This window comes from Dendrobates tinctorius, unplaced genomic scaffold, assembly GCF_039654945.1.
Source record: "Dendrobates tinctorius isolate UK_male_01 unplaced genomic scaffold, ASM3965494v1 ptg000063l, whole genome shotgun sequence".
Lineage (NCBI taxonomy): Eukaryota > Metazoa > Chordata > Amphibia > Anura > Dendrobatidae > Dendrobates > Dendrobates tinctorius.
In genome coordinates this window covers 33,416,404-33,443,529 of record NW_027361731.1, presented here as the reverse complement: position 1 = coordinate 33,443,529, position 27,126 = coordinate 33,416,404, and the positions used below count along the sequence as shown (strand labels likewise).

General features: G+C 45.9%; 2 protein-coding genes across 2 annotated transcripts in view; one reads left to right on the top strand and one right to left on the bottom strand.

The window, feature by feature from the left end:
- LOC141094115 (gastrula zinc finger protein XlCGF66.1-like) overlaps window positions 1-27,126 on the bottom strand; it is a 152,941-nt gene that overhangs the window by 93,590 nt on the left and 32,225 nt on the right. The window lies entirely within an intron of this gene.
- LOC141093949 (oocyte zinc finger protein XlCOF8.4-like) lies at window positions 2,556-3,000 on the top strand. The gene is made up of 2 exons (XM_073579628.1): window positions 2,556-2,777; window positions 2,860-3,000. Exons 1-2 carry the CDS (start codon window positions 2,556-2,558, stop codon window positions 2,998-3,000), a joined length of 363 nt encoding a protein of 120 aa, XP_073435729.1.

The following is a 27,126-nucleotide window of genomic DNA, read 5'->3' as shown; positions in this document are numbered from 1 at the left end:
GCATGCGCACTACAATACTGTGCTCTGACTTCAGTAGGGCACAGATAAGTGCACCTGCACAGAAGTGCGATAGAGGACACTGAATGCATGATGTAGGACGCATCTTCCACACGAAGCGGGACAGCGATCACAAGAAGAGGGTGAGCACCGGATTAGGACTAGAGATGCCCAGACAGCGCCGTCTGTGAGTATAATAAAAGCTCTTTTTTGTGCCTTGCATAGAGGATTGAGGACATATAGAGAGCATTCTAGAACACTGTATGTGAGGGCGATGCTGGCCGGACCTTATATGGGGATAGCATGCTGAAAGGCTCCCTTTAATCTGTAAGACCTGTAGCCACCGCCTTTTAGCCACATTTAAAAAGCCATCCTGCAAGATTCCAGCCGCTCACAAACTTAAGAAAATAATCATTCTCCTTCTCGTAAGCTAATCGGCAGCGTCCAGTCGGATGAGTGTCTATGGTCCCTGCTCAGCGCCTCCTCTGACCCCACAATTGCCATCCTCCTGCCTTTACTGACGTGGCTGACGCCTCCTATGTCATCCAGTCTGTTGCGCTGCGCAGCTCCTGTTCCCTCCTGTGCAGGTGCGAGAGCTGGACAGACAGTGGATGACACAGGAGACGTCAGCCATGTCAATCAAGGCAGGAGAGACGGTGAATCAGGCCCATAGTGAGCAACAAAAACCGCTGTGCACATGCTGCGGGAAATTCAGCGCGGAAGCACAGCGGTTTATTTTCCACAGCATGTCAATTCTTTGTGCGGATTCCGCAGCGTTTTTACACCTATTCCATTATAGGAATCCGCAGGTGTAAAAACGCAGAGCAAATCCGCACTAAATCCGCAGGAAACCCGCAGGTAAAACACAGGTCGTCTTACCTGCGGATTCTGCAGAGTCCGTGCAGAAAAATCCACAATGGAATAAGCAACGTGTGCACATACCCTTAGTCTCTGTCCAGCTTGCAGGATAAACAAGACATAAAAGTTTAAAGGGGTTGTCCACTACTTTAAATTAACCCCCAATGTATCCCCCCGGGGCCCCTGATGAATTTTGTAAATACCTCATGTTGCCTATACTGCCTGTGAGCGGCGTTATCGCTGGTCGCTCACAGGCAGTACGTAACCCAGTGCTGACGTCACAAGTGAGGCGTGACTCAGCACTGGGACCCCGCAGTGGCTGCTGGGTTGTGGGCGGGGTTACCCCTGGGGTCACACCCAGCATCCACTGCGCGCTTTCTCAATGAATGGGTGCGTAGTGGATGCCGGGTGTGACGCGGGGGGATAATTGTGCCCACAGCCTGGCAGCCAGTGTGGAAGGAGGAAGATGGACCCCCAGCTGCTGCCAGCACTTGTCGGGACGTCAACAGAAGCAAGAGCCGGCTGCAGCCAGGGGTCATGTCCTGCCTGTGAGCGGCCAGCGATAGCGACGCTCACAGGCAGTATAGGCAACATGAGGTATTTACAAAATTCATTAGGGGCGCCAGGGGGATACATTGGGGGGTTAGTTTAAAGTAGTGGACAAACCCTTTAAGAACCTTCATTGCTTTATATATCTGTATGTATATATTCGACCAACAGATTAGACATATCAAATAGTAAATGACATGTGCCAAGACACTCATCAGTCCTCATGCTGTGTCCAGTGTGTCCCTGGTCCTCGGTGCTGCTCCTAGCCTCCTTGGCTGTCAGGTTCCTTCCAGGCAGAAGCAGAAGAGTGCAGACAGTGAGCTCAGCTCACAGTCAGAGGCAGAGCAAGCCCCGCTGCGTCCAGGCTTTTGGGCTGATAACTTCTCGGCAGCAGGGAGCTTTGAAGGAGAGCGCGCTCATCCTGGATTGGGTGAGTGACCTTCCTTCCCCCTCTCCTCCACAGACTGCAGAAGAGCGGTCACATGACTCACTCTCTGCACTCTAATACATGTGCAGTACAAACGCCAGCCCTGACAGTAGCGTAGCTCCGGGTGGGCCCCCTCAGAACACAGGGCCTGGGGCAACCACCCCCTCTGCACCCCCGGTAGCTACGCTACTGCGTGTAAAAAATATCTCCTGCAGTATTGCTAATGCCGATTCCAGTGTCGGTAATGAGACGAGAATTAGCGTTATGGAAGATGAGTCTATGAGGAACGTGTTCAGCTGCCGACTCCGAGGAGGAAACTGATTGTTGTCTGTGGCCTAAATATATAGGTTTTATTAGTAGATGTCAGGGAAGAAAACTAAACCCTGTAAGATAATAAATCTCCTCATATGTTTCCCTTATTATCTCCAGTAATTGTATTATTACACAGGATTCTTATGATGTTACATCGGATCATCTTCTCATTCAGGTCTCTACAATATCGGATCCTCTCAGTGAAGATCTTCTACAGAAGAGAATTTTCCTGATTTACCCATCAAGGATGGATATGGGCAGAGACAAGATGGCGGAGAGGATGTTACACCTCACCCTAGAGATCCTCTTCCGTCTCACTGGAGAGGTGAGAGATTCTGATGACGTCACATTACATCATTCTTATCTATGGGAATAACAGATGGACAGAACTGGAGAGGTGAGGACTCTGGAAATGTCTGGAGTGAGATTTATTAATGTGTCTCTCCATAACCAGGATTACACAATGGTGAAGAAGACCTCTAGTGATCGCTGTCAGGACCCTGTGTCTGAGGGATGTGGAAGACCCCTGAGCCCAATCACGGGGCCTCCACCTCACCCCCTGATCCATGAGGACATCAATGACCAGAAGATCCTAGAACTCATCTACAAGATGATTGAGCTGCTGACTGGAGAGGTGACACTGCTGGGAATGCTGGGACATTATACAGTAACACTATGAAGGGATCGGGGGATGACGGTATCATTGTATGTGTCAGGTTCCTATAAGGTGTCAGGATGTCGCTGTCTGTTTCTCCATGGAGGAATGGGAGTATTTAGAAGGACACAGACATCTGTACAAGAACGTCATAATGGAGGTTCCCCAGCCCCTCACATCACCAGGTAATAGACAGGACTAAATACACACGGCCTATAATTATCTGTATGTAGAGAATGAATTCAGTCCCTGTATGTGTTTCCTCCAGATCTATCCAGAAAGAGGACAACACCAGAGAGATGTCCCCGTCCTCTTCTTCCACAGGACTGTAACCAAGAAGATCCCAATGTTCCTCAGGATCATCAGGTAGATGGAGAGAAGGTGTCAGGAGATCTCCCCTATGATGTGTAGACGGCTGTGAAGGTCTTGTGCTCAGTCTTGTTTTATCCACCAGTATTATATGTTTTATACTTGTGTAATGAGAACGGTGGAGATGGCAGGATTAGAGCTGATCATAGATGGGACTTCTCCATCTGTCTGTGACTTTTACAATATTTGTTTCAGGGTGAAGATCTGACCCATATTAATACTACAGAGACATATGTGAGGGGTGATGAGTGGTGTAACGAGGAGATTCCTACATATGACTACCCAGGTGAGTAGTAACCACTGAATGCAGAGAAGTCACAGATTCTTCTTAGTCACCGGCTGTGGCTGCTTTGTCGGTGGTGTAGTCCGGCCGTATTACCATGATCACCATTTTGCATCTAGACCAAAACATTCTCCTCCACCCAAAATGGTTGAAATGATATCTGGCATTGAAAGCCCTTTTCTATTGGACTTACAACCTGGTAGATCCACCTACCCCCTGGAATTAGGAGATGCTGACCGTTACCTGCCCAGATCTGTAACTATAAAGCCAAATGACAGCGTACGTAGAATCTGCTGACAAGATAGAAAATCACTTGAAGAAAAATATTATGCTGGGCCTGTAAGAGAAAGCGGAGGGTAATGATGCTGTTGGCTTCCTAGATCCCTGAGATCTTATTGGATGACTCTTCTCTCCCTTCTGTGCTGCTGAATGTCTCATGGTCCCTACAAGACCAGGTCCAGTCTTTCTGGCCAAACTTCCCTTTTATGAGCGACAACAGTAAATGTGCAGTGAGGCCAAGTGTGAATTTCTGTACAATAACAGCAGAGTTTCCCTTTTTCCTGAGTTTTTAAGTTTGTATTAAAACTACCGTATTTTTCGGACTGTGTGAAGCACTGTATTCTTTCAAAAATGTGGAGGAAAATGGGGGGTGCGTCTTATAGTCCAGATGTACCTGCTTTGGATGTGGTGGGGGGTGGGGGAACGGCATCCGCGGAGCAGCGGGTCACAGGAGGCTGAAGCTGGTGGCTGCGGCTAACTCCTGTTCCCGCTGGTAAAGAGAAATGAATATTCACTGCATTCCACGCCCATGGGCTTGGAGGGCAATGAATATTCATTTCTCTTTAATAATAGTGTCTTGATTAGCCCCCAACCCCGGTCCTGGTATGCATGGCCCCATCCTTATAATTGGCCCCCATCCCGGTATTCATGGCCCCATCAGAAAACAAAACAAAAAAAAACCTTTACACTTACCTACCCCGCGTTCCCTCGCAGCATCCTGCTCCGGTGCCAGCAACTATATGCTTGTAAGCAGCGCATGGCAGGGACGTCATGTGCTGCTCACAAGCAGAGCACAGCTGCCAGGACTGTGCACGCAAAGATCAGTGAGTATTCATTTCTCTTCAGTAGCGCACAGTGTCAGCCACCGGCTTCCTGCTGCTACCGGCGGTCACGTGTGCCGCTACTTAAGAGAAATGAATATTCATGAATACGCACGGTCCTCAGCGCTGCTTACAAGCATATAGCAGTTGCTGGCACCAGAGCAGGAGGCTGTGAAGGGAGCGTCGGGTAGGTAAGTGTAGTGATTTGGGTTTTTTATTGTTTTCTGATGGGGCCATGCATACCAGGATAGGGATGGGGGTGGGGGCTTCTTATAAGGATGGGGCCATGCATACCAGGACGAGATGGGGCCATGCATACCAGGACGAGATGGTGCCATGCATACCAGGATAGGGACGAGGGGGCCATGTTTATCAGAATGGGGATAAGGGGACCATATATACCTGGATAGGGGATATTCAGTAGAGAATTGACCACATTTTTTGCTTCAATTTTTTTCCTAATTTTCTCAACTGCCCCTATCATTGTTAATATGGAGGGAATCCAATTTAAAAAAAATATGAAATCAGAAAAACAAAGTGCTGCATTGTGGAAATGTAAAGAGTGTTATAACCATAGTGCTCTAGTGCCAAAGGTGCTATACAGAAACCAGTGCAAAATCGCTGTGTGATAAAGTGCTAATAGTGCAAACACATCATGGGGCATATAACTACAATGGACCTGTAATAAGTATCCGGTACAAACTGATGCAGTGCAAAAGTAAAGAAGGATGAAGTGCATGGGCTTGTATCACCGAGATAAACAGTGTGCTGCCAGGGTCCCATGTGCCTGATACTTATTACAGGCCTGCTGCTGCCCAGGGTGTCTGCTGCTGCCCATCGCCGCTGCCCAGGGTGTCCGAGGCCACCACTGCCTGGGATTTCAGCTGCTGCTGTGCGCCGCCACTGCCCGGGATGTCCGCCGCTGCGGGGGCCTCTGTCGACATTTCTTGAAAGACCAGAGCCCCCTGGAAGTTCCATAGTTTCAGCCTGTGCATGTGGACTCCAGTAAAATGGCCGCCTACGCAGATGGAAATCTCAGCATGGAGATCTCGGAGATGAGATCTCAGCACTGAAATCTCATCTCCCGAGATTTTCGTCTGCGCTTGCGCCGCCTCCCGGAGGCCATGTTACTGGAGTCCAACGCACAGGAGGAAACCACAGAACTGCCGGGGGGTTCTGGCCATTCACAAAATGTCGGCAGAGCCCCTCGCAGCAGCGGACATCACGGGCGGAAGCGAACACCCCAGGCAGCAGCAGTGGACATCCCAGGCAGCAGCAGCGGGCAACAGCAGCGCGGCGGCAACGGACACCCCCTCATCCCAGCCTGCAGCTACTTACAGGTAAGTGGTTACCGGTATATCCGCATTGTAAGGCTGGTTTCACATTTGCGTTTTTTAGCGCTGGAAAAAAACGCATATGTGCGCATGCGTTTTTTCCCCTATATTTAACATGGGTGCGCATACCTGCGCGCTTGTAAGCGCATGTATGCGATTTTCATGCGCTGCGTTTTTTTGGGGTGTGCGTTTGTATTTTCCAGACGCAGCATGTTGCATTTTTTGGCCCTGCAAAAAAGCGCATGCGCACATATGCGCACGTTTTGCGCTAAAAATGGCCATTATAGCCTATGGATGCGCATATGTGCGCACTGGCATGCTCATGTATGCGTTTTTTTGCATATGCGTTTTTTTTTTTAACCATGGAATTTAGGGGTTTGGGTTAGAGTTAGGGTTAGTTAAGGGGGTTTAGGGTTAGGGTTAGGGTCAGGGTCAGGGTTAGGGTTGGGGTTTGGGTCAGGGTTAGGGTTAAGTATGGTTTGGTTAAGGGTTAGGGTCAGGGTTAGGGTCAGGATTAGGGTTAAGTATGGTTTGGTTAAGGGTTAGGGTCAGGGTTAGGGTTAGGGTTAGGGTCAGGGTTAGGGTTAGGGTCAGGGTTAGGGTTAAGTATGGTTTTGTTAAGGGTTAGGGTCAGGGTTTGGGTCAGGGTTAGGGTTAAGTATGGTTTGGTTAAGGGTTAGGGTCAGGGTTAGGGTTAGGGTTAGGGTCAGGGTTAGGGTTAGGGTTAAGTATGGTTTTGTTAAGGGTTAGGGTCAGGGTTAGGGTTAGGGTCAGGGTTAGGGTTAGGGTTAGGGTCAGGGTTAGGGTTAGGGTTAGTTAGGGTTTAGGGTTTGGGTTAGGGTTAAGTATGATTTGGTTAAGGGTTAGGGTCAGGGTTAGGGTTAGGGTTAGGGTCAGGGTTAGGGTTAGGGTTAGGGTTAGGGTCAGGGTTAGGGTCAGGGTTAGGGTTAGGGTCAGGGTTAGGGTTAGGGTCAGGGTTAGGGTTAGGGTTAGTTAGGGTTTAGGGTTTGGGTTAGGGTTAAGTATGATTTGGTTAAGGGTTAGGGTCAGGGTTAGGGTCAGGGTTAGGGTTAGTAAAGTCATGGTTTGGGTTAGTGTGAGGGGCCACCTAATGTTGGAAAAAAACGCAAACGCGGTAAAAACGCACTAAAAACGCTTACAAACGCATAAAAACGCTGCGTTTTTTTCATGCATGCTCATAAAAATGCTTGAAAAAAACGCAGCAGTTGTATGCTTTTGTATGCGTTTTTTCAATGCGTTTTTTTGCGGGAAAAACACGCTGCAAAAAAAAGCAAGTGTGAAACTAGCCTAAGATGCACCCCCATTTCCCCCACAAATTTGGGGGGGAAAAAGTGTGTCTCGCAAAGCGAAAAATACGATAACTTGGCACTCAACTTAAGGCGTCCATGTATAGTAGAAATGTTTTTATTTGTGCAGTCCGTAAAATAACGTTTCGGCCTACATGGCCTTCCTCAGTCTGACTGCTTAAAATTATTGTGGTAAATATGGAGAACAAACGTGGATCCCCACTGTTGTAAGAAGCACAATGGTGAGCTGTTCAGCTCCCAACGTTACGGCCTACATGGCCTTCCTCAGTCTAGGATAAATGATAAATAAAAGCATACAATGACTATGTCCTGCTTACAATGTATGGAAAATCAAAGATGTAGTATAATTTACAAAAAAGATAATGAAATACATTTACATAGTAAGAGATAATTGTACAGAAAAAAATAAAATAATATGTATGGAGAACCAGATGGGAAGACTGAAAGGAAAGAAAAAAATGGATAATGAACCTAATAAATAATAATAATAATTTTATTTCTATAGTGCCGACATATTCCGCAGCACTTTACATTTCGGAGGGGACTTGTACAGACTATAGACATTACAGCATAACAATAATCATACAGTAGATTATAACAAATACCAAGAGGAGTGAGGGCCCTGCTCGCAAGCTTGCAGTCTATGATGAAAGAGGTAGACACGAAAGGTGGGTGGTAACAGTTGCCCTGATTGTATGGACCAGCCATAATGTTAAGTGTGTGACAGTACAGACACAGAGGGCTAATGGATGCATAAAGCATGTGGGAACATGATACGGGGAATCTGGTTATGGTAAAACTTTTGGCTGTGCCACACAGGGATAGATTAGGTTAATGTGTTGAGGTGGCAGGCCAGTCTGAATAAATGCATTTTCAGGGCACGTTTAAAATTGTAGGGATTGGGGACTAATCGTATTGACCTGGGAAGTGCATTCCAAAGAATTGATGCAGCACATGTATAGTCTTGGAGACGGGAGTGGAAGAATCTGATTATTGAGGATGCTAACCTCAGGTCATCAGCAGAACGGAGGGCGCGGGTAGGGTGGTAGGCTGAGACGATAGAAGAGATGTAGGGTGGTGCTGACCATGGAGAGCTTTGTGGGTGAGTGTACTAAGTTTGTACTGGATTCTGGAGTGAATGGGTAACCGGTGTACTGACTGGCACAAAGTAGAGGCATCGGTGTAACGATTGGCGAGGAATATGATCCTGGCTGCAGCATTCACGACAGATTGGAGGGGGGAGAGTTTGGTAAGAGGGAGTCCGATTAGAAGAGAGTTACAATAGTTCAGACGAGAATGAATAAGAGAAACAGTAAGAGTTTTCACGGAGTCGAAGGAAAGAAAAAGGTTGAATTCTAGAAATGTTTTTGAGGTGCAGATAACAAGAGCGAGCCAGTGATCGGATGTGGGGGGCGAATGAAAGCTCGGAGTCAAGTATGACCCCAAGACAGCGGGCATGTTGCTGGGGAGTAATAGTGGAATCACAAACAGAAATGGCAATGTCGGGTATAGGTGCATTAGTGGAGGGAGGAAACACAAGGAGTTCAGTCTTTGACAGGTTCAGTTTCAGATATAGTGAGGACATGATGTTAGACACAGTGTTTAGACAATCGCTGGTGTTTTCTAAAAAGGCAGGCATGATGTCAGGAAAGGAAGCATATAATTGGGTGTCATCAGCATAGAGATGGTAATGAAAACCAAATCTACTGATTGTTTGACCAATAGGGGCACTACACAAAGAGAAGAGGAGGAGGCCTAGAACCAATCCTTGAGGAAGGGAAGATGAGAGGAGGAGGAACCAGCAAAAGATACAGAAAAGGAGCAATCAGAGAGATAGGAGGAGAACCAGGAGAGAACCGGTGTCCTTGAGAGCAATGGAACGGAGCATAGTGAGGAGGAGCTGATGATCCACAGTGTCGAACGCTGCAGAGAGATCCAAGAGAATTAGCATGGAGGAATGACCATTAGATTTAGCTGTTAGTAGACCATTAGAGACTTTAGTGAGGGCAGTTTCAGTAGAGTGTAAAGAGCGGAAACTGGATTGGAGAGGGTCGAGAAGAGAGTTATCAGAGAGATAGTGGATAAGATGGGAGTGGACCAGGCGTTCCAGGAGTTTAGAGATGAAGGGAAGATTAGAGACAGGTCTATAGTTAGCGGCACAGTTTTGGTCGAGGGATGGTTTTTTAAGTAATGGCTGTATGATGGCATGCTTAAATGAGGAAGGAAAGATACCGGAAGAGAGAGGTTAAATATTTTAGTTAGGTGAGAGGTGACAGCAGGGGAAAGGGACTGGAGATGTGACGGAATTGGGTCACTGATGCAAGTGGTTGGGCAAGAAGATGCAAGGAGCCTGCTTACTTCGTCTTTGACTGTTTCAAAATCAGAGAGTGAGCTAGATGCAGTGGGGGAGGGAGGACAGTGCATGGTATGAGGTGATTGGGAGATAATTTCCTGTCGGATATGGTCAATTTTTTCTTTGAAGTAATTGGCCAGATCGTCAGCTCAAAGCTCTGTGGTTGGGGCCTGCACTCTTGGGTTGAGTAGAGAATGAAAAGTGTCAAAGAGACGTTTAGGGTTATTGGACAGTGAGATAATGAGGGTGTTGAAATAGGTTTGTTTGGAGAGGTGAAGGGCAGTGTTGTATGTTCTAAGCATAAAATTATAATGGATGAAATCTTCTGGTAGATTGGATTTTCTCCAGACGTTCGGCGCACCTGGAGCACCGCTGCAGGAAACGTGTTTGCAGGGTGTGCCAGGGTTGTTGACGTCTGTGTCCTGTTGTTCTGTATATAGGAGGTGAAATTTCATCCAGGGCACTTTGAAGTTTTTCATTGTAATGCTTCAATGCAGAATCAGGACATGAGAGGGAGGAGATAGGGGCCAATGATGACTGCAAGTTCTTCATAAGTTTCTGGGTGTTAATGGCCTGTATGTTTCTGTAAGTATGGACAGTGGGGGTGACCTGAGCGGGATGGCAGTTCTTGATAGAGAATGAAAGAAGGTTGTGGTCAGAGAGTGGGAGAGGGGAGTTTGCGAAATCATCCACTGCAGAAAGCCGAGAGAAGACCAAGTGTTGGGAGTTTCCGGCTTCATGCGTTGGAGAGTTAGTATGCTCCAAGAGGCCGAAAGAGGAGGTTAGAGATAAAAGGTGAGAAGCAGATGGGGAGAGGGGAAGAGCAATGGGGATGTTGAAATCGCCCATGATGAGGGTGGGGATGTCACAGGAGAGAAAATGTGGAAGCCAGGTGGCAAAATGATCCAGGAACTGATGGGAGGGGCCTGGAGGACGATACACCACTGCCTCTCACATGGAGAAGGGAGTGAGTCTGACGGCCTGGACCTCAAAGTAAGGGAAGACAAGTGAGGGTGCTTGAGGGATAACCTGAAAGGTACATTTTGGTGATAGGAGCAGACCAATGCCTACACCTGCTCCATTGTCTGATCTTGGGGTATGAGAAAAGTCTAGTCCCCCATATGAAAGAGCAGCAGCAGCAGCAGCAGTGTCTGCTGGATTCAAGTTTCAGTAAGAGCCAGAAGGTTAAGAGAATTAGAAAAGAAGAAGTCATGGATGAAGGAGAGTTTGTTACACAGAGAATTCCAAAGAGCACAATTAAGAGAGACAGAAGGCATGCAGGGAACATTAATAAGATTAGAGGGGTTTCTGAGTGTAGCAGTTGGGGAGTTTGACTTACTATAACATGAGGGGCCGGGGTTGGGAGAGATGTCCCCTGCGACTAGGAGGAGGATAGAAAGAGTGAGCAGATGGTTAAGTGATTTGTGAGAGCGTCTCTGATGTTGAATCGTGGGACTGACTGGATCTGTGCAATGTAGCAGTGTGAAGAGAGCATGAGTGCTATACAAAGGAAAGGACTGAGGGGCCGATATGGATGGAGTGTAAAGAGTTAGTGCCAGGGCGGTGGATGTGTATGAATGCAGCGGCCAGGATATAAATTATACAAATGCATATGGTATATATTTGTTGTAATCCAAATATACATGGATAAGATGTATATAAATGTCTTAACTGTCTCCTGCCCTGTCTAACTGCCATGTTATAACTGACTCATACTTTGATCAAATGTACTTCGATTAAATGTGCATAAATACCTCCCCCAAGCTATGTCTGAATATATAGGAGTCTGATGCTTAGATCTGTTTTTTTTTTTTGTTTTTTTTTGCTCTGCTCGTTAACAATCAAACTAATCTAGGACAGCAGGGCCCAGTAAATGTAGTGGTCAGATAAACCAGTGTCCTGGCCTACATGCATCATAAACCATGACTGCTTAAAATTATTGTGGTAAATATGGAGAACAAACGTCGATCCCCACTGGAATATAATATAAGCTCACGTAAGTATGATAAGTAAAAAATAGGATACACATAAAGGAGAAACTAGAGGTATAATAAATTACCTGTTGTAAGAAGCACAATGGTGAGCTATCCAGCTCCCTGTTATAGTAGAATGCTGTATATTAATTCAGGGTGGCATATGGCAGAACCTTGTGAGGCTAATAGTACTAAGATCAAAAAATAATTAGAGATCAGACCAGGAGGTGATTAGTTTGTGGTAATTAAAGTGGTATTATAAGGATACCTGATGTGTTAAGAGCGAGGCTTGTAGTAACGCTCCCTGTTGGGATTCTATACAGAAGACCATTATAAGGTGAGTATAGGGTTAAACACGTATATATAAAAAAGCGAATAGAGGAGCGTTTATACCTGTAATTATAGTAGATTCCGTACAATAGCTCTTTGTGAAGCTAAAGAGAAACGTATCAGAACGTTATAATTCCACTGATACATGTGTGAGACATATAGGTTATATGGACATAGTAATCTATGAAATTCTTACCATGGGTGGTCAGTGGTGACGGGCGTCAGGCTGAACACGGTTTCCACCGCTTGTCACGTCGCAATGTGGAGTCTGAATGCTGGAGGCTAAATTGGAAAGGGGCGGGACTGGAATTACATGTGTCCTGAGCAACTAAAGCGGAAGTGATGTTGGCGTGTGTTCCAAGCACCGGAAGACCCATTGTTTGCGTTCCACAGACAGCAAGTAGTTCTGTGTGCACTACACGTTTCACAAGTGAGAGGGGAGTCGAAAATAAGATTGTATCTATTAAAATAGCCAGGTTGTGCCCACTAACACTGTGTATTGTATTAAATGAAGCAGATGATAGATGTCAGTGTAAGGTGAGCATATTAGGTTATGGTGAAATGGTATGGAATTAAGAGGATAAGTGTCCTATTTGACCAATGGTACCACACTTGTTAATGTAAAACATTTATTTTTTGCCCGAGTGTGGACTGAAAAAAGTGTTGCCTGTTGTGAGTTCATTTTCCCCTTCACCGTCGACGTCTGATGAACTCCCTCTTCTGGTGAAGGAAGGTAGTGAGGCTGATTACCAAACACCTGATCTGGTAGATGATGACTGGATAACAGGAACTTCTGACTGGATATAAGGCAGCCGACGCCCTTCTGAGTCGCTGGTGATTTCTCTGCTGGATTCTTGGAGACCAGTCTGACTCCTGCTTCCCAAAGATAAGTTTTTGCTCTGCTTTTGAACTTATCAGTTTTGTTTACCTTGTTTTTTGGAGTTCAGCCATCCCCGGTCGGGGGTGTGCTGAGTTCCATTTTTGTCTCTGATCAGTTTATCTCTTTGCTCTGTCTTCAGAATTTACCTGAGTGCTGATATAGTCATTTTGAAGTCCTAGCGACTTCAGGGCTTGTTTTTCCTATCAGACGGTTGGGACATTTTTTGGTAGGGTTTTTTACGGATTGCAGACAGCAGCTTTTCTATCCTGTCCTGTTTAGTTAGCTTGGGCCCCATCGTTTGCTCAACCTATCTTTCTATCTGTGTTAGTGTTTTCATCTTGCTTCACCGTCATTATATGTTGGGGGCTGCCTATTGCTTTGGGGTCTGCTCTGGGGCAGTTTAGATTTCCCCTTTCTTTCTTTAGGCCTATTTAGTTCTTCGGCTGTGATCGAGGGGTCTAGGGCATCGTAGGAACCCCCCACTGCTACTGTTAGTTGTGGATAGGATCAGGGGTCTGCAATCCGATAGCTACCAACCTCTCCGGTTTTCTGGACTTAGCTTGTATTTTTGTTTTTTCCTCCTTCGGTGACTCATTCATAACAGCTGCCTTTCTGAACATTATCACATTGATGGCATTGAAGACATGGGTACGTGCCTTTTTGGGGGGCTTGCAGAAACTCTAATATAACTAAATGACAGAAAACCAGGATAGTAGAAATCCCCATAAAGTGATTCCATTTTATAAATCAATTCACTGAGGGTTATAATCCTTAGGAGGAGTGAATATTTTGACTCCACAGCCACTTTCCGGAAATTAACACGCAGTGGATGTTGGAGAGTGGAAATTACACATTTGCCATTTTATTACCCAGCACATAGTGCCCAGATTGTGCTCCAGGAGACACACACCGCAAATTAAGTGGGTTCTTCTCACTATAATATTGCTCAATACAGGGATCCTAAATGTTGTTTGCGCACACTGCAAGACTCCGAAGTGAGAGCGGATTTTGCTGGATTGGTTTATAGAAACCTTGTTGCTTTTCAACAGCCTTTGAGCCACTAATAGTGTGGGAACCTCTGTTTTTCCATTGACAGATGATGGACCTGAGTGGGGACTTGTTTTTTGTGAGATGAGGATTGGTATTATTTTCGCCTACATAACATTGATTGGTTTCCTTTTTATTTGATATTTGGGAGGCAGAATGTACAAACAGTAGAACACAACACACTACTGGCTCATCCAACAAGGTTTCCTATTAGACTGTGAACTGTCATTGTCTTGATAAAAAAATTTTTTTTACATAGCTTGCCATTTTTATGGACAGTTTAAGTAGAAATGTTCAAAAATATAAAACTGAAGGATATTTTATTAAAAATGTTTTTTATCTTAGCAGATGACTGTACCAGGAGATCAGAGGGACAGCTGACATCTTCAATTTTTAAATCTGATGATCTTGAGATCCTACAAGATACAACTGAAGTGATTGCTATTACTCCAGATATATCATCATCCATTCACAGCAAAGATCTGTCATCTGATCCTATGAAACAGGTCCCATCTTCTGATTCATTACTGACTACTAAGGAAAATCAAAGTCACAAAAGAGACATTAAAAAACAAACTGCTCCTAAAGAAAAGAAGTCATTTTCATGTTCAGAATGTGGGAAATGTTTTAACAAGAAATCACATTTTGTTACACACCAGAGAATCCACACAGGGGAGAAGCCTTTTTCATGTTCAGAATGTGGGAAATGTTTTAGCAGGAAATCAAATTGTGTTAAGCACCAGAGAACTCACACAGGGGAGAAGCCTTTTTCATGTTCAGAATGTGGGAAATGTTTTAGCATGAAATCAAATTGTGTTAAGCACCAGAGAACTCACACAGGAGCTAAATATTTTTCATGTGGGAAATGTTTTAGCAATAAATCAGATTGTGTTAGGCACCAGAGAACTCACACAGGAGAGAAGCTTTTTTCATGTTCAGAATGTGGGAAATGTTTTGCACGTAAATCACATTTTGTTAAGCACCAGAGAATTCACACAGGGGAGAAGCCTTTTTCATGTTCAGAATGTGGGAAATGTTTTAGCAGGAAATCAAATTGTGTTAAGCACCAGAGAACTCACACAGGGGAGAAGCCTTTTTCATGTTCAGAATGTGGGAAATGTTTTAGCATGAAATCAAATTGTGTTAAGCACCAGAGAACTCACACAGGGGAGAAACCTTTTTCCTGTTCAGAATGTGGGAGATGTTTTAACAATAAATCAGATTGTGTTAATCACCAGAGAATCCACACAGGGGAGAAGCCTTTCTCATGTTCAGAATGTGGGAAATGTTTTGCACGTAAGTCACATTTATTCGGACTCCCATGACAGCACCACGAGAGAGGGGATCCGCCCTTTAGGAACAGGAAACCTACAGATACAAAAGGGCGGCACATCTCCCACGCATCAGTTGGTTTCCTGTTCCTGAGGGGACGGGATACTACAGAAGACCGGATCCCAGGCCGGCCGGCCGATACAGGTAGCGAGGGGGTCTCCTACCTCGGCCTGGTGCGGAACTCCTGGAAGACGCAACGGTGGCCCAGGATGGGTGGCACGGCGGTGGTGTATGCAGCAGGGAGCGGCGTCCGGAGGAGGTCCGTCTCCAGGGTAAGGCCGCCGCCGGTGAGTATGTCCCCCCGGGGGCTCCCGGCTCCGGCGGCGCAAGTGCGGTGGTAACGGGGGCCGGCGTGGCTGCGGGGTGCTGGGGCCGGGGAGCGCTGCATTCCGGGGCGCCAGGGCGACTTCCGGTCACGTCGGGGTCGCGGTGACGTCAGGGGGCGGACGGATGATGCGCTTCCGGGTCGGCGGCGCCACTGCGCAGGCGCGAGAAACCAAAATGGCGGCGCCCATCGTAAACGCCGATAAGCGTCGGCTCTCTGGCCAGGTGCGGCGCCAGCTGAGGAAAGGGAACCCTATTAGGGGGAGGGGCGCGGCAGGAATACTGCTGTCCGGAGGAGGGGTATATAGGCAGGACCCTGGCAGGGTGCCTTGCCTTGGCCACATTATTGCGAGCAGTAATGGAGAGCGATCAGGAGCAGCGGCAACAGCAATGGCGGCAGCAGCGACAAGCATCACTGCCGCCCCTGGATGACCTTAGGCAGGTCAAGCAGAAAAAGAAAGAGACCCGTGACAGTAAGGAACGTGCGGGACGAAGTGACCAATCCAGTCATAAAAGCTCCTCTAGGCAGACAGGAGCATCGACTGAGAAGAATTCCCCTCATTCTCCGGTACTTGCTTGTGGCACTGGTAAGTGATCTTCGTGAAAGTTCACTCAGTGACGGGACCCCCCTTCTGTGTTTTATTCTAGGGGAAGAAGGCTACAAGTAAAACTAAACACAGGGAGTGCGCACTCTGTGCATGCCCATTGCCTGATTCATGCCCCCAAAAATTGTGCCCCCCCTGTATTCAGCAGACAGTGGCGGAAGAGTCGCCCGCGGTAGCGGCGAGTTTAAGGGACATAGTCAGGGCAGAGATGAAAGAAACCCTAAAGTCTTTGTCCCAGCCAGAAAGTCTAAAAGGCGGGATCCCGGTGGAGTCCGATTCCTCGACAGAATGGAGGAGAAGTAGAGACTCCCAGGCTTCATCTCCCTCGTCTTCCTCAGGAGAAGAGGACTCTGGGCGATTTTGTCTGCCACTTGACCGAGTAGACAAGCTGGTCAAAGCAGTCAGAGGGACAATGGAAGTAGAGGAGCCTAAGCCCCAGTTATCCATACAGGATGTCATGTTCGGGGGCTGGAGCAGAGAAAGCGTAGAGTCTTCCCATTAAATCAGAAGATCCAGGATCTGATCCACAGAGAGTGGAAAAAACCGGATAAAAGAGGGTCGCTACCACCAGCCCTCAAACGCAGATATCCCTTCGATGATCCGGCAGTGAATACTTGGGACAAGGCCCCCAAATTAGATGCAGCCATTGCGAAGGCATCGAAAAAATCCTCGCTACCCTTTGAGGACATGGGATCCCTTAAAGATCCCCTAGACAGGAAGGCAGATACCTTCCTTAAGAATACCTGGGAAATGGCTGCCGGGTCCTTAAGACCAGCAGTGGCATCAACATGCACGGCCAGGTCCATGATGGTCTGGTTGGACCAGTTGGAGTCGCAATTAAAACAGGGTACGTCGAGACAAACAATTCTTGGGGCCCTACCAACAATCCAAGAGGGAGCAGCCTTCCTAGCAGATGCCTCGGCGGATGCAGTAAGAATGGCCGCCAGGGCAGCAGGTCTCTCTAATGCGGCTCGTAGAGCCCTGTGGTTAAAGTGCTGGCAGGGAGACATTCAGTCCAGGGCGAAGCTCTGTACTATTCCATGTGAGGGTGAATATTTGTTTAGCGCAGTCCTGGACGAATTGCTTGAGAAGGCTGGGGACGACAAGAAAAAATTCCCAAATCTCTGGTCTGCGTCCTACCGACGTCCATTTGGTAGAAGGAGATTCGATCAGAGGAGAAGGCGCAATTCTTCGCCTATTAGAGACCGTCCCAGATGGGAAGATAGAAGGAGAAGAGGTACGGGCTACATGTTCAGACGCTTGTCGAGAGATCAAAAGAGACAGAATCAATGACTAGTAATTCCCGTGGGGGGTAGACTATCATCCTTCCTCCCGGCATGGTTACAGATTACAAATAGTGACTGGGTGCGCAAGGTAATATCCACCGGGCTTAGGTTGGAGTTTACCCAGGTCCTGCGGGATACCTTTAGACCAACTCCTTTGAGATCTTCACCCCTTGAACAAGCAGCTTTAGAAGCGGAAGTCTTGAGCCTATGCCAGAAAAACGTCCTGATAGAGGTTCCAGAATCTGAGAGAGGAAGAGGGTTCTACTCTCCCTTATTCCTAATCCAAAAACCTGACAAAACATTTAGAACGATTATTAATTTACGTTTCCTTAATGAGTTTTTGGTTAATCGTACTTTTAAGATGGAATCCATCAATACAACAATAAAAATATTGTTTAAAGGGTGTTTTATGGCAGTCATAGAATTGAAAGATGCGTACTATCATGTACCTATCCATACAGATTTCCAGCAGTTCCTGAGAGTGGCGGTTTCAGTAGAAGGCACAGTCCGTCATTATCAGTATAGAGCCCTTCCCTTTGGTCTCTCTGCAGCGCCCCGGGTATTTACATAGGTAGTGGCCGAAGTTATGGCTCATTTACGGGAAGTTGACATCTTGATCGTTCCATATTTAGATGATTTTTTGATTGTGGGAAAATCGGTGGGCCATTGTATATCCCAGATAGAAAGAGCTAAGTCCAGGTTAGAAAACCTCGGATGGATATTAAACTACGAGAAATCCCGACTCCAGCCCTTAAAGATACAGAAGTTTCTAGGCTTACTATTAAATTCAGAAACTCAGCAGTGTCTGTTGCCATTGGATAAATTGCAAAAGATACAGCAGCAGGTTCTTCGGGCGATTGATAATCCTTCTATGACCCTCAGACAGGCCATGTCCCTGTTAGGCTCTTTAACCTCATGCATCCCAGCAGTCAGGTGGGCACAATTCCATACTAGAGCCCTTCAGAAAGACGTCCTGGTTAATAGCAGGGCCTTGGAAGGCTCCTTACAGGGTCGAGTGTTGCTAAGCCCCTCAGCTGTTACACCGCTTAGATGGTGGCTCGATGACGAGAACCTAGCCTCAGGGGTGCCCTGGATAACGCAGATAACCCGTATTATAACCACAGACGCTAGTCCTTTCGGTTGGGGGGCCCATATGGGGGACATAGTGGTACAGGGACACTTGGATTCTGATGCTGAGATCTCATCCAACCAGAGAGAGCTATTGGCGATAGAGCGGGCAGTCAAAAAACTCATTATGTACCTACAGGGCCATCACGTGAGGATACTCTCGGACAACCAGGTAGCAGTAGCATATGTCAACCACCAAGGTGGAACCCGCTCCGACGCCCTGATGCGGATAACAGAACATCTCCTTCAGATAGCAGAGGATAGTTTTGTATCTTTAACGGCGCTCCACATCAGAGGAAAGGACAACGTGAAGGCAGACTTTCTAAGCCGCAAGGCTCTAAAGCAAGGAGAATGGGCTTTGAACAGGGATATTTACCACCAGATTGTCCGCAGATGGGGTCAGCCAGAGGTAGACCTCTTTGCCACCAGAGAAAACAGGAAAGAAAAATCGTTCTGCTCTCTGAATCCCAGGGAAAATCCACTGGCAGTGGATGCCCTCCTGATAAGATGGAACTTTTCTCTGGCATACGCCTTCCCGCCATTAAATCTTCTACCTCTGGTAGTAAGGAAGATCAGGGAAGATCGGGCAAGAGTCATATTAATTTCCCCCTTTTGGCCCAGGAGGACCTGGTTCGCATGGTTGAGGACCATGTCGGTATGCGATCCCTGGGTACTGCCGAACCTTCCAGATCTCCTCTACCAGGGGCCAGTCAGCCACCCGCATGTAGCGGGACTCCATTTGACGGCGTGGTGTTTGAGAGGACACTATTAAAGGATAGAGGGTTCTCCAAGAATTTAATTGATACCCTCCTAAAAAGCAGGAAACAAACTACCACTAACATCTATGCTAGGACCTGGAAGCGATTCCTGTCCACCTTTCAGTTTGATGTCAGAGACGGAATTCCCACGAAACATATTCTGGAATTTCTCCAGAAGGGTCTCGAATTGGGTCTCTCCACAAGTACATTAAAAGTACAGGTTTCAGCCTTAGGAGCCTTGTTTGCATGTGACATTGCCAATAACTATTGGGTAGCAAGGTTCATTAAAGCGGCGGCTAGATCGAGACCCATACACAAGGACAGATGTGTGCCTTGGGACTTAAACTTAGTCCTTACAGCCATGACAGAAAGTCCGTTTGAACCTTTGGATTCTGCCTCACTAAAGATTATATCTCTTAAGGCAGCATTTCTGGTAGCGATAACATCCGCACGTAGAGTGAGCGACATACAGGCACTTTCCAGATTGCCCCCTTACACAGAGTTCTTACAGGATAGAGTAATCCTAAGGCCAGATCCAGCATACCTTCCCAAGGTAGCATCACAATTTCACAGGACACAAGAGATAGTTCTGCCTTCCTTCCTCCCTAATCCGACCAACCCTAAGGAGCAAAAACTTCAGGCATTAGATATTAGGAGATGCTTACTTAAATATTTAGCAGCCACGGATCCTTGGAAGAAGGAGAATGCATTATTCCTATCCTTCCAAGGTCCCAGGAAAGGTTGTAGGGTATCGAAACGCACATTAGCAAGGTGGATAAGGGAGGCTATCTCTCTTGCCTACACAGCAGGTGGAGGTCTGGCTCCGCAGAACCTGAGGGCGCATTCCACTCGTGCCATGGCATCATCTTGGGCAGAAAGATCTGGAGTGTCGATCAGATATGTAAGGCGGCCACCTGGTCATCTCCTTCCACCTTTTTTAACCACTATCGGTTAGACATGGGTGCCTCCTCAGATTTCACCTTTGGGCTAAGGGTGCTGCAGGCTGTAGTCCCTCCCTAAGTTAGTTTACATCTCTGTAATTCTCTCGTGGTGCTGTCATGGGAGTCCGAATAAAGTATTAAGTTACGTACCGGTAACGGTATTTTTCGGAAGCCCATGACAGCACCCTTAGTTCCCTCCCTTGTTCACATATAGGGGTGCACTCCTTTAGAAGAGTGTCCACAATTTACTGTATATGGGAGATGGTATAAAAATATTTCTGATAAATAGGGTAGATAGGTTGTATATATTATATGTTGTGTACTAACCATGGTAGCCTCTCAAGCTCTGTAATCCAACTGATGCGTGGGAGAGGTGCCGCCCTTTTGTATCTGTAGGTTTCCTGTTCCTAAAGGGTGGATCCCCTCTCTCGTGGTGCTGTCATGGGCTTCCGAAAAATACCGTTACCGGTACGTAACTTAATACTTTTGTTACCCACCAAAGAACTCACACAGGAGAGAAGCCTTTTTCCTGTTCAGAATGTAGGAAATGTTTTACCAATAAATCAAATTGTGTTAAGCACCAGAGAACTCACACAGGAGAGAAGCCTTTTTCATGTTTAGAATGTGGGAAATGTTTTAGCAATAAATCAGGCTGTGTTAAGCACAAGAGAACTCACACAGGGGAGAAGCCTTTTTCATGTTTAGAATGTGGGAAATGTTTTAGCAAGAAATCATATTGTGTTAAGCACCAGAAAACTCACCCAGGGGAGAAGCCTTTTTCCTGTTAATGTGGGAAATATTTTAACCAGAAAGCGCTTCTTGATCTCCATCAGAGCTGTTACACAGAGAAGCTGCCTTTTTCATTTTCTTAATGTGGGAAATAATTTACTTGGAAATTAACAGTTAATAAACATCAGAGACGTCACATAGGGGAGAAGCCTTTTTATGTTCATAATGTTGGAATAATTTTAACCAAAATTAAATCTTCTTAAATGGGTTGTCTCTTGTCATTCCTCATGTTTGCTGACAAAAGGATAAAACTAAACTTTATGAATTCCAAATGTAAAACAATACCCATAATTCACCCCCTGAAGGTTAGTTGGAAAGTGATTAATAGAAAAAACATGTACCCCACATCTCAGTATATAGGGTGAGGTGATGTTTACACACTCACTCTCCAAGCGTCTCATTTCTACGGGTTTCATCATCCTCACCAAAGGCGAGACTATTCAGGAGACTATTTAATATTGACCTACTGTATATTCAAGCGAGACTAGACAAAAAAACTAAAATCATGTATCGTGTTATCCGAAACAGTCAGAAAACTAGCCACATATTGGCAGATCCCAGACCTCAAACTATATACTTCGGTTGTTTATAAGCCACTCCAGTGTCAAGAATAGATAGTATGAATTTGAATTTACCAAATGGCTGCAATGAAACAAACAGTGAAAAATTTAAAGGGGTCTGAATACTTTCCATACCCACTGTATCAGTAAAAATAACTCCTCTCTATTAGGTAAAGTGTAAAAGAATTGCACCATTTTCCGATACCCGTCACGTCTCCATTTTTCATGATCTTGGGTTGGGTGAGGGATTATTTTTTGTGTGCCGAGCTGAGGTTTTTAATGGAAACCATTTTGGTGCAGATACGATCTTTTGATCGCCCTTTATTGCATTTTAATGTAATGTTGCAGCGACCAAAAAAAGTAATTCTGCCGTTTTGACATTTTTTCTCATTACGCCATTTAGCGATCAGGTTAATTCTTTTTTTATATTGATAGATCGGGCGATTCTGAACGCGGCTATAACAAATATGTGTATGTTTGATTTTTTTTGTTTTATTTTGAAAGGAGCGAAAGAGGGGTGACTTGAACTTTTACATTTTTTTATATTTTTAAAAACTTTTTTTTACTTTTGGCATTGTGAAGACATACAGCATTGTATGTTAATTAACCAGACAACTATTTTTTTTAGCAACGAAGAATAATAGAATGTTTTCTGTATGGTGGCTTTCAAAGTTAAGTGTTGATATCTAGTTGGTCAAGAAAACAGACTTTTGTTCGTGTAAGCCGGTAATATTGACTTTTATTGTGTGCTTATTCTTAAATCACTACTGATGTTTGCTGATATGCTAATTATGCATTGGGTTATGGAGCCAGTTTGTTGACTTCTAAAGCAGAGAGGGAAAAACTATGTAAATAGTTTAAATAATCAAATAATGCTATAATAATCTCATCTGCATTCTTACCCTTCATGTAAATACTGAGTGAGGGACACTTGTTAAGTCTAAAAATAGGTTACAGGCCTCTGTATAAAGAGACTGAGAGAAACAGCCAGAGAGAGTCTGCCAAGACATCTATACATCCAAAGGACAAGAGACAGGACAGCAGCCACAACATCATCACAAGGGACACGGATCTATCATTCTATAGGAAACATCCTAGGGGTTTTCAGCCTTGGTTGGAAGAATACAGATCTGCTCCATTGACCATCACTGAACCATGGCTACATTTGGAGAAGCCAGGTTGTGATCCTCAGATCAACTGGCCTTGTATGGACAGTCATTTTCCTACGCTTGTCATCACCCCCTGTGTATGTGGGTGCCACAGCTGGTGTAGTGACCCTGGAAGATCTGAAGTCACAGCAGCTATTATCCCAGTGGGTCAGTGGAAGGGGGAGTGTTGTGAACTCATTTTGTGGTCTGCCTCTGGTGAGGGAGCTGGTTGTGCTGACAGAGGAGTTGTGAGTTCTCTTTCCGGGCTCCCTCTGGTGGTGGCAGGAGGTAATGAAGGTGATCTAATTAACAGAGACCTGCCACCTGATAATGAGGATAGGACATCTGGAGTCTCGGACTGGGTTTAAGACAGCCGACTCCCTATTCCCATGCTGGTGATTTTTTCCTGCCTCCTGAGGTCTTGGTTTCCAGTTCAGTTCCTGCCTTCTCAAGCTAAGTGTTCTCTGCTAATGTTCACATTTGTTTTGGTTTGGTCTATTCAGTTTTTTGTGTGGTCAGCCAGCCCCGGCTGGGGCTGTGCTGAATTTCCATTCTTATGTCACTGTATGTGCCAGTTTGCTTTTTGTCCCTTATTAGATTGGCCTCTTTTTGCTCTGTTCTCAGAATATGCCAGAGTGCTGAAATAGTGTGAGAAGTCTAGTGACTTCAGGGTTTTTTTTTGCTGTCAGAAGTGATGGACATTTTTGCAGTGTTTTTTTGGCTTGATTGCAGACAGTATCTTTCCTTTCCTGTCCTTTCTAGTTAGTGTGGGCCCCATCGTTTGCTCAGTCTATTTTCCTTCCTGTGTTTGTGCTTTCATCTTGTCTCACCGTCAATACATGTGTGGGGGCTGTCTATTCCTTTGGGGTCTGCTCTGGGGCAGTTTAGATTTCCCCTTTCTTGCTTTAGGCTTATTTAGTCCTCCGGCTGTGACGAGGCATCAAGAATCATCGTAGGTACGCTCCAGGGCTATTGCTAGTTGTGTGGATAGGATCAGGGGTCTGCAATCTGCTTAGTTACCAACCTCTCTGGTTTTCTGTGACTTAGCTTAGTCTTGTTTTCCTCCTCAGTGACCCATTCATAACAGGGGAGACTGTTATGAATGAGTCACCGGAGGAGGAAAAAACAAAAAGGCAAGCTAAGTCCAGAAAACCGGAGAGGTTGGTAGCTAGCGGATTGCAGACCCCAGATCCTGTTCACAACAACTAACAGTAGCCGTGGAGCGTGCCTACGGTGGTCCTAGACACCTCGTCACAGCCGGAGAGCTAAATAAGCCTAAAGAAAGAAAGGGGAAATCTAAACTGCCCCAGAGCAGACCCCAAAGCAATAGACAGCCCCCAACATGTATTGTTGGTGAAAAAAGATGAAAACACAAACACAGACAGAAAGATAGGCAGAGCAAACGATGGGGCCCAACTAACTAGATAGGGCAGGACAGAAAAGATGCTGGCTGCAATCCGCAAAAGCCCTACCAAAAATGTCCCAACACGTCTGATAGGAAAAACGGCCCTGAAGTTGCTAGACTACAAAATCGCTATATCAGCACTCCGATATATTCTGAGGACAGAGCAAAAGAAATTAAACCGATCAGGGACAAAAATGGAAATTCAGCATAGCCTCAGCCGGGGCTGGCTGAACAAAAAACTAAGTAAATCAGACAAAATCTCATGGAACAATAGCAGAGCAAAACTTAGCTTTAGAAGGCAGGAACTGGACTGGAGGCCAGACCTCAGAACAGGAGAAATCACCAGCAACCCTACAGGGCGTCGGCTGCCTTATATCCACTCAGAGATTCCAGATGTCCAATCGCAAGCCACCTGTTCAGGTGACAGGTCTTTCCCATCCAAATCAGTTTCACCACCTCCTTTCACCAGCAGAGGGAGTTCATCGGACACCAAAGGTGAACGAGAAAATGAGCTCACAACAGTACCTCCCCCTTGAGGAGGGGTCACCGAACCCTCATCCACGCCACCAGGCCGATCAGGATGGGCCCGATGGAAAGCATGAACCAATCTTTTGGCATGAATATCAGATGCAGAGACCCAAGAATTATCCTCCTGGCCATAACCCTTCCACTTAACCAAATACTGGAGTCTCCGTCTAGCCAGACTAGAATCCAGTATCTTCTCAACCTCGTATTCCACATTACCTTCAACCAACACAGGGTCAGGAGGTGCCACCACAGGAACTACTGGCTCAACAAACCTCTTCAACAGAGACTTATGAAACACGTTACGGATCTTAAATGTAACAGGAAGAGCCAATCAAAAAGAGACCGGATTAAGAATCTCCAAAATCTGGTAAGGTCCAATAAATCTAGGTTTAAACTTTGGAGAAGCCACCTTCATAGAGATATTCTTTGATGACAACCAAACCATATCACCCACCTTAAACCGGGGACCAATGGTCCTATGCCGGTTGGAAAACCGCTGGGCCTTTTCCTGGGAGAGAGACAACTTATCCACCACTTGGTCCCAAATCTGGTGCATTCTCTCCACCACAGTGTCAACACCTGCCCTGAAGAGAATCGAGAATGAAAGCCAAAGCTACAGAAAAAAGGTGACATCAAAGTGGCAGAATTAGCTCTATTATTTAAAGCAAATTCGGCCAAGGGCAAAAATGAGACCCATTCATCCTGATCAGCAGAGATAAAACATCTCAAATAAGACTCCAAAGTCTGGTTTGTTCTCTCCGTCTGCCCATTGGTCTGAGGGTGAAACGCAGAGGAGAAGGACAACTGAATTCCCAGCTTGGAACAAAAAGTCCTCCAGAATCTAGAGACAATCTGAACTTTTCTGTCCGATACAATGTTCTCAGGAATCCCTTGCAAGCGAACCACCTGTTGCAAAAACAAGGGCACCAACTCTGAGGAAGATGGCAACTTAGGGAGTGGTACAAGATGGACCATCTTAGAGAATCTATCACAAATCACTCAGATAACAGTCATTCTCTGAGAGACAGGCAGATCAGAAATAAAATCCATTGAAATATTGGTCCATGGCCTCCTGGGCACCGGCAAAGGCATCAACAACCCACTAGAGCGAGAACAAGGTTTAGACCGGGAGCAAGTCCCACAGGACTGCACAAAATTCCTGACATCACGAGATAAGGCGGGCCACCAAAAAGACCGACTCACCAAATCTCTAGTACCAAAAATACCTGGATGACCAGCCAATGTGGAGTAATGAACTTCAGACATCACTCTCTTCCTCCACTGGTCAGGAACAAACAATTTTCCAATGGAACAACGCTCAGGTTTGTCCTCCTGAAACTCCTCCAGAGCACGTCTCAAATCGGGCGAGATGGCAGAAAGAACTACCCCCTCACCTAAGATGGTAGCAGGCTTGGTCACAATAGGAGAATCAGCAAAGAAACTCCTAGAGAGTGCGTCTGCCTTAACATTCTTAGTGCCCGGAAGAAAAGAGACCACAAAATCAAAACGTGTGAAAAACAAGGCCCACCTAGCCTGTCTAGGATTCAAGCGTTTGGCCAACTCAAGGTAAATCAAATTCTTGTGGTCAGTGAAGACCACGACTTGATGTCTAGCTCCCTCCAACCAATGTCTCCACTCCTCAAATGCCCATTTCATGGCTAACAGTTCCCGATTCCCCACATCATAGTTGTGTTCAGATGGGGAGAACTTTCAGGAAAAGAAGGCACAGGGATTCATTTTAGATGTTACCGGATCTTTTGGGGACAAAACAGCTCCTGCCCCAATCTCTGAAGCATCCACCTCTACCTGAAACGGAAGTGAGACATCAGGTTGCCGCAAAACTGGAGCAGAAGTGAACCTCCGCTTCCGTTCCTGAAAGGAAGAAACAGCTTCTGGAGACCAATTCAGCACATCAGCACCCTTCTTAGTCAAATCAGTTAATGGTTTGGCAATACCAGAAAAATTAGCTATAAATTTACGATAAAAATTAGCAAAACCCAAAAACTTCTGGAGGGCCTTCAAAGAAGTGGGCTGAACCCAATCATAAATGGCCTGTACCTTGGCCGGGTCCATTTCAGTAGTTGACGGAGACAAAATAAATCCCAAAAATGAAATCCTCTGTACACCAAAAAGGGATTTCGATCCCTTAACATACAGGGAATTCTCCCTCAAAATCCGGAACACAGTCCGAACATGTTCCACATGAGAGTCCCAATCCCTGGAAAAGATCAAAATATCCTCCAGACAAATGATCAAAAATTTATCCACAAAGTCCCGGAAAATATCATTCATGAAGCACTGGAAGACAGAAGGGGCATTAGTGAGCCCAAAAAGGCATCACCAGGTACTCAAAATGTCCCTCCGGAGTATTAAACGCCGTCTTCCATTCATCCCCATGCTTAATGTGAATAAGATTATATGCCCCCCTGAGGTCAAGCTTGGTAAACCAGCAAGCACCTTTAACTCTGGAGAATAGATCAGAAATCAGGGGTAACGGATACTGATATTTAACAGTAATTTTGTTGAG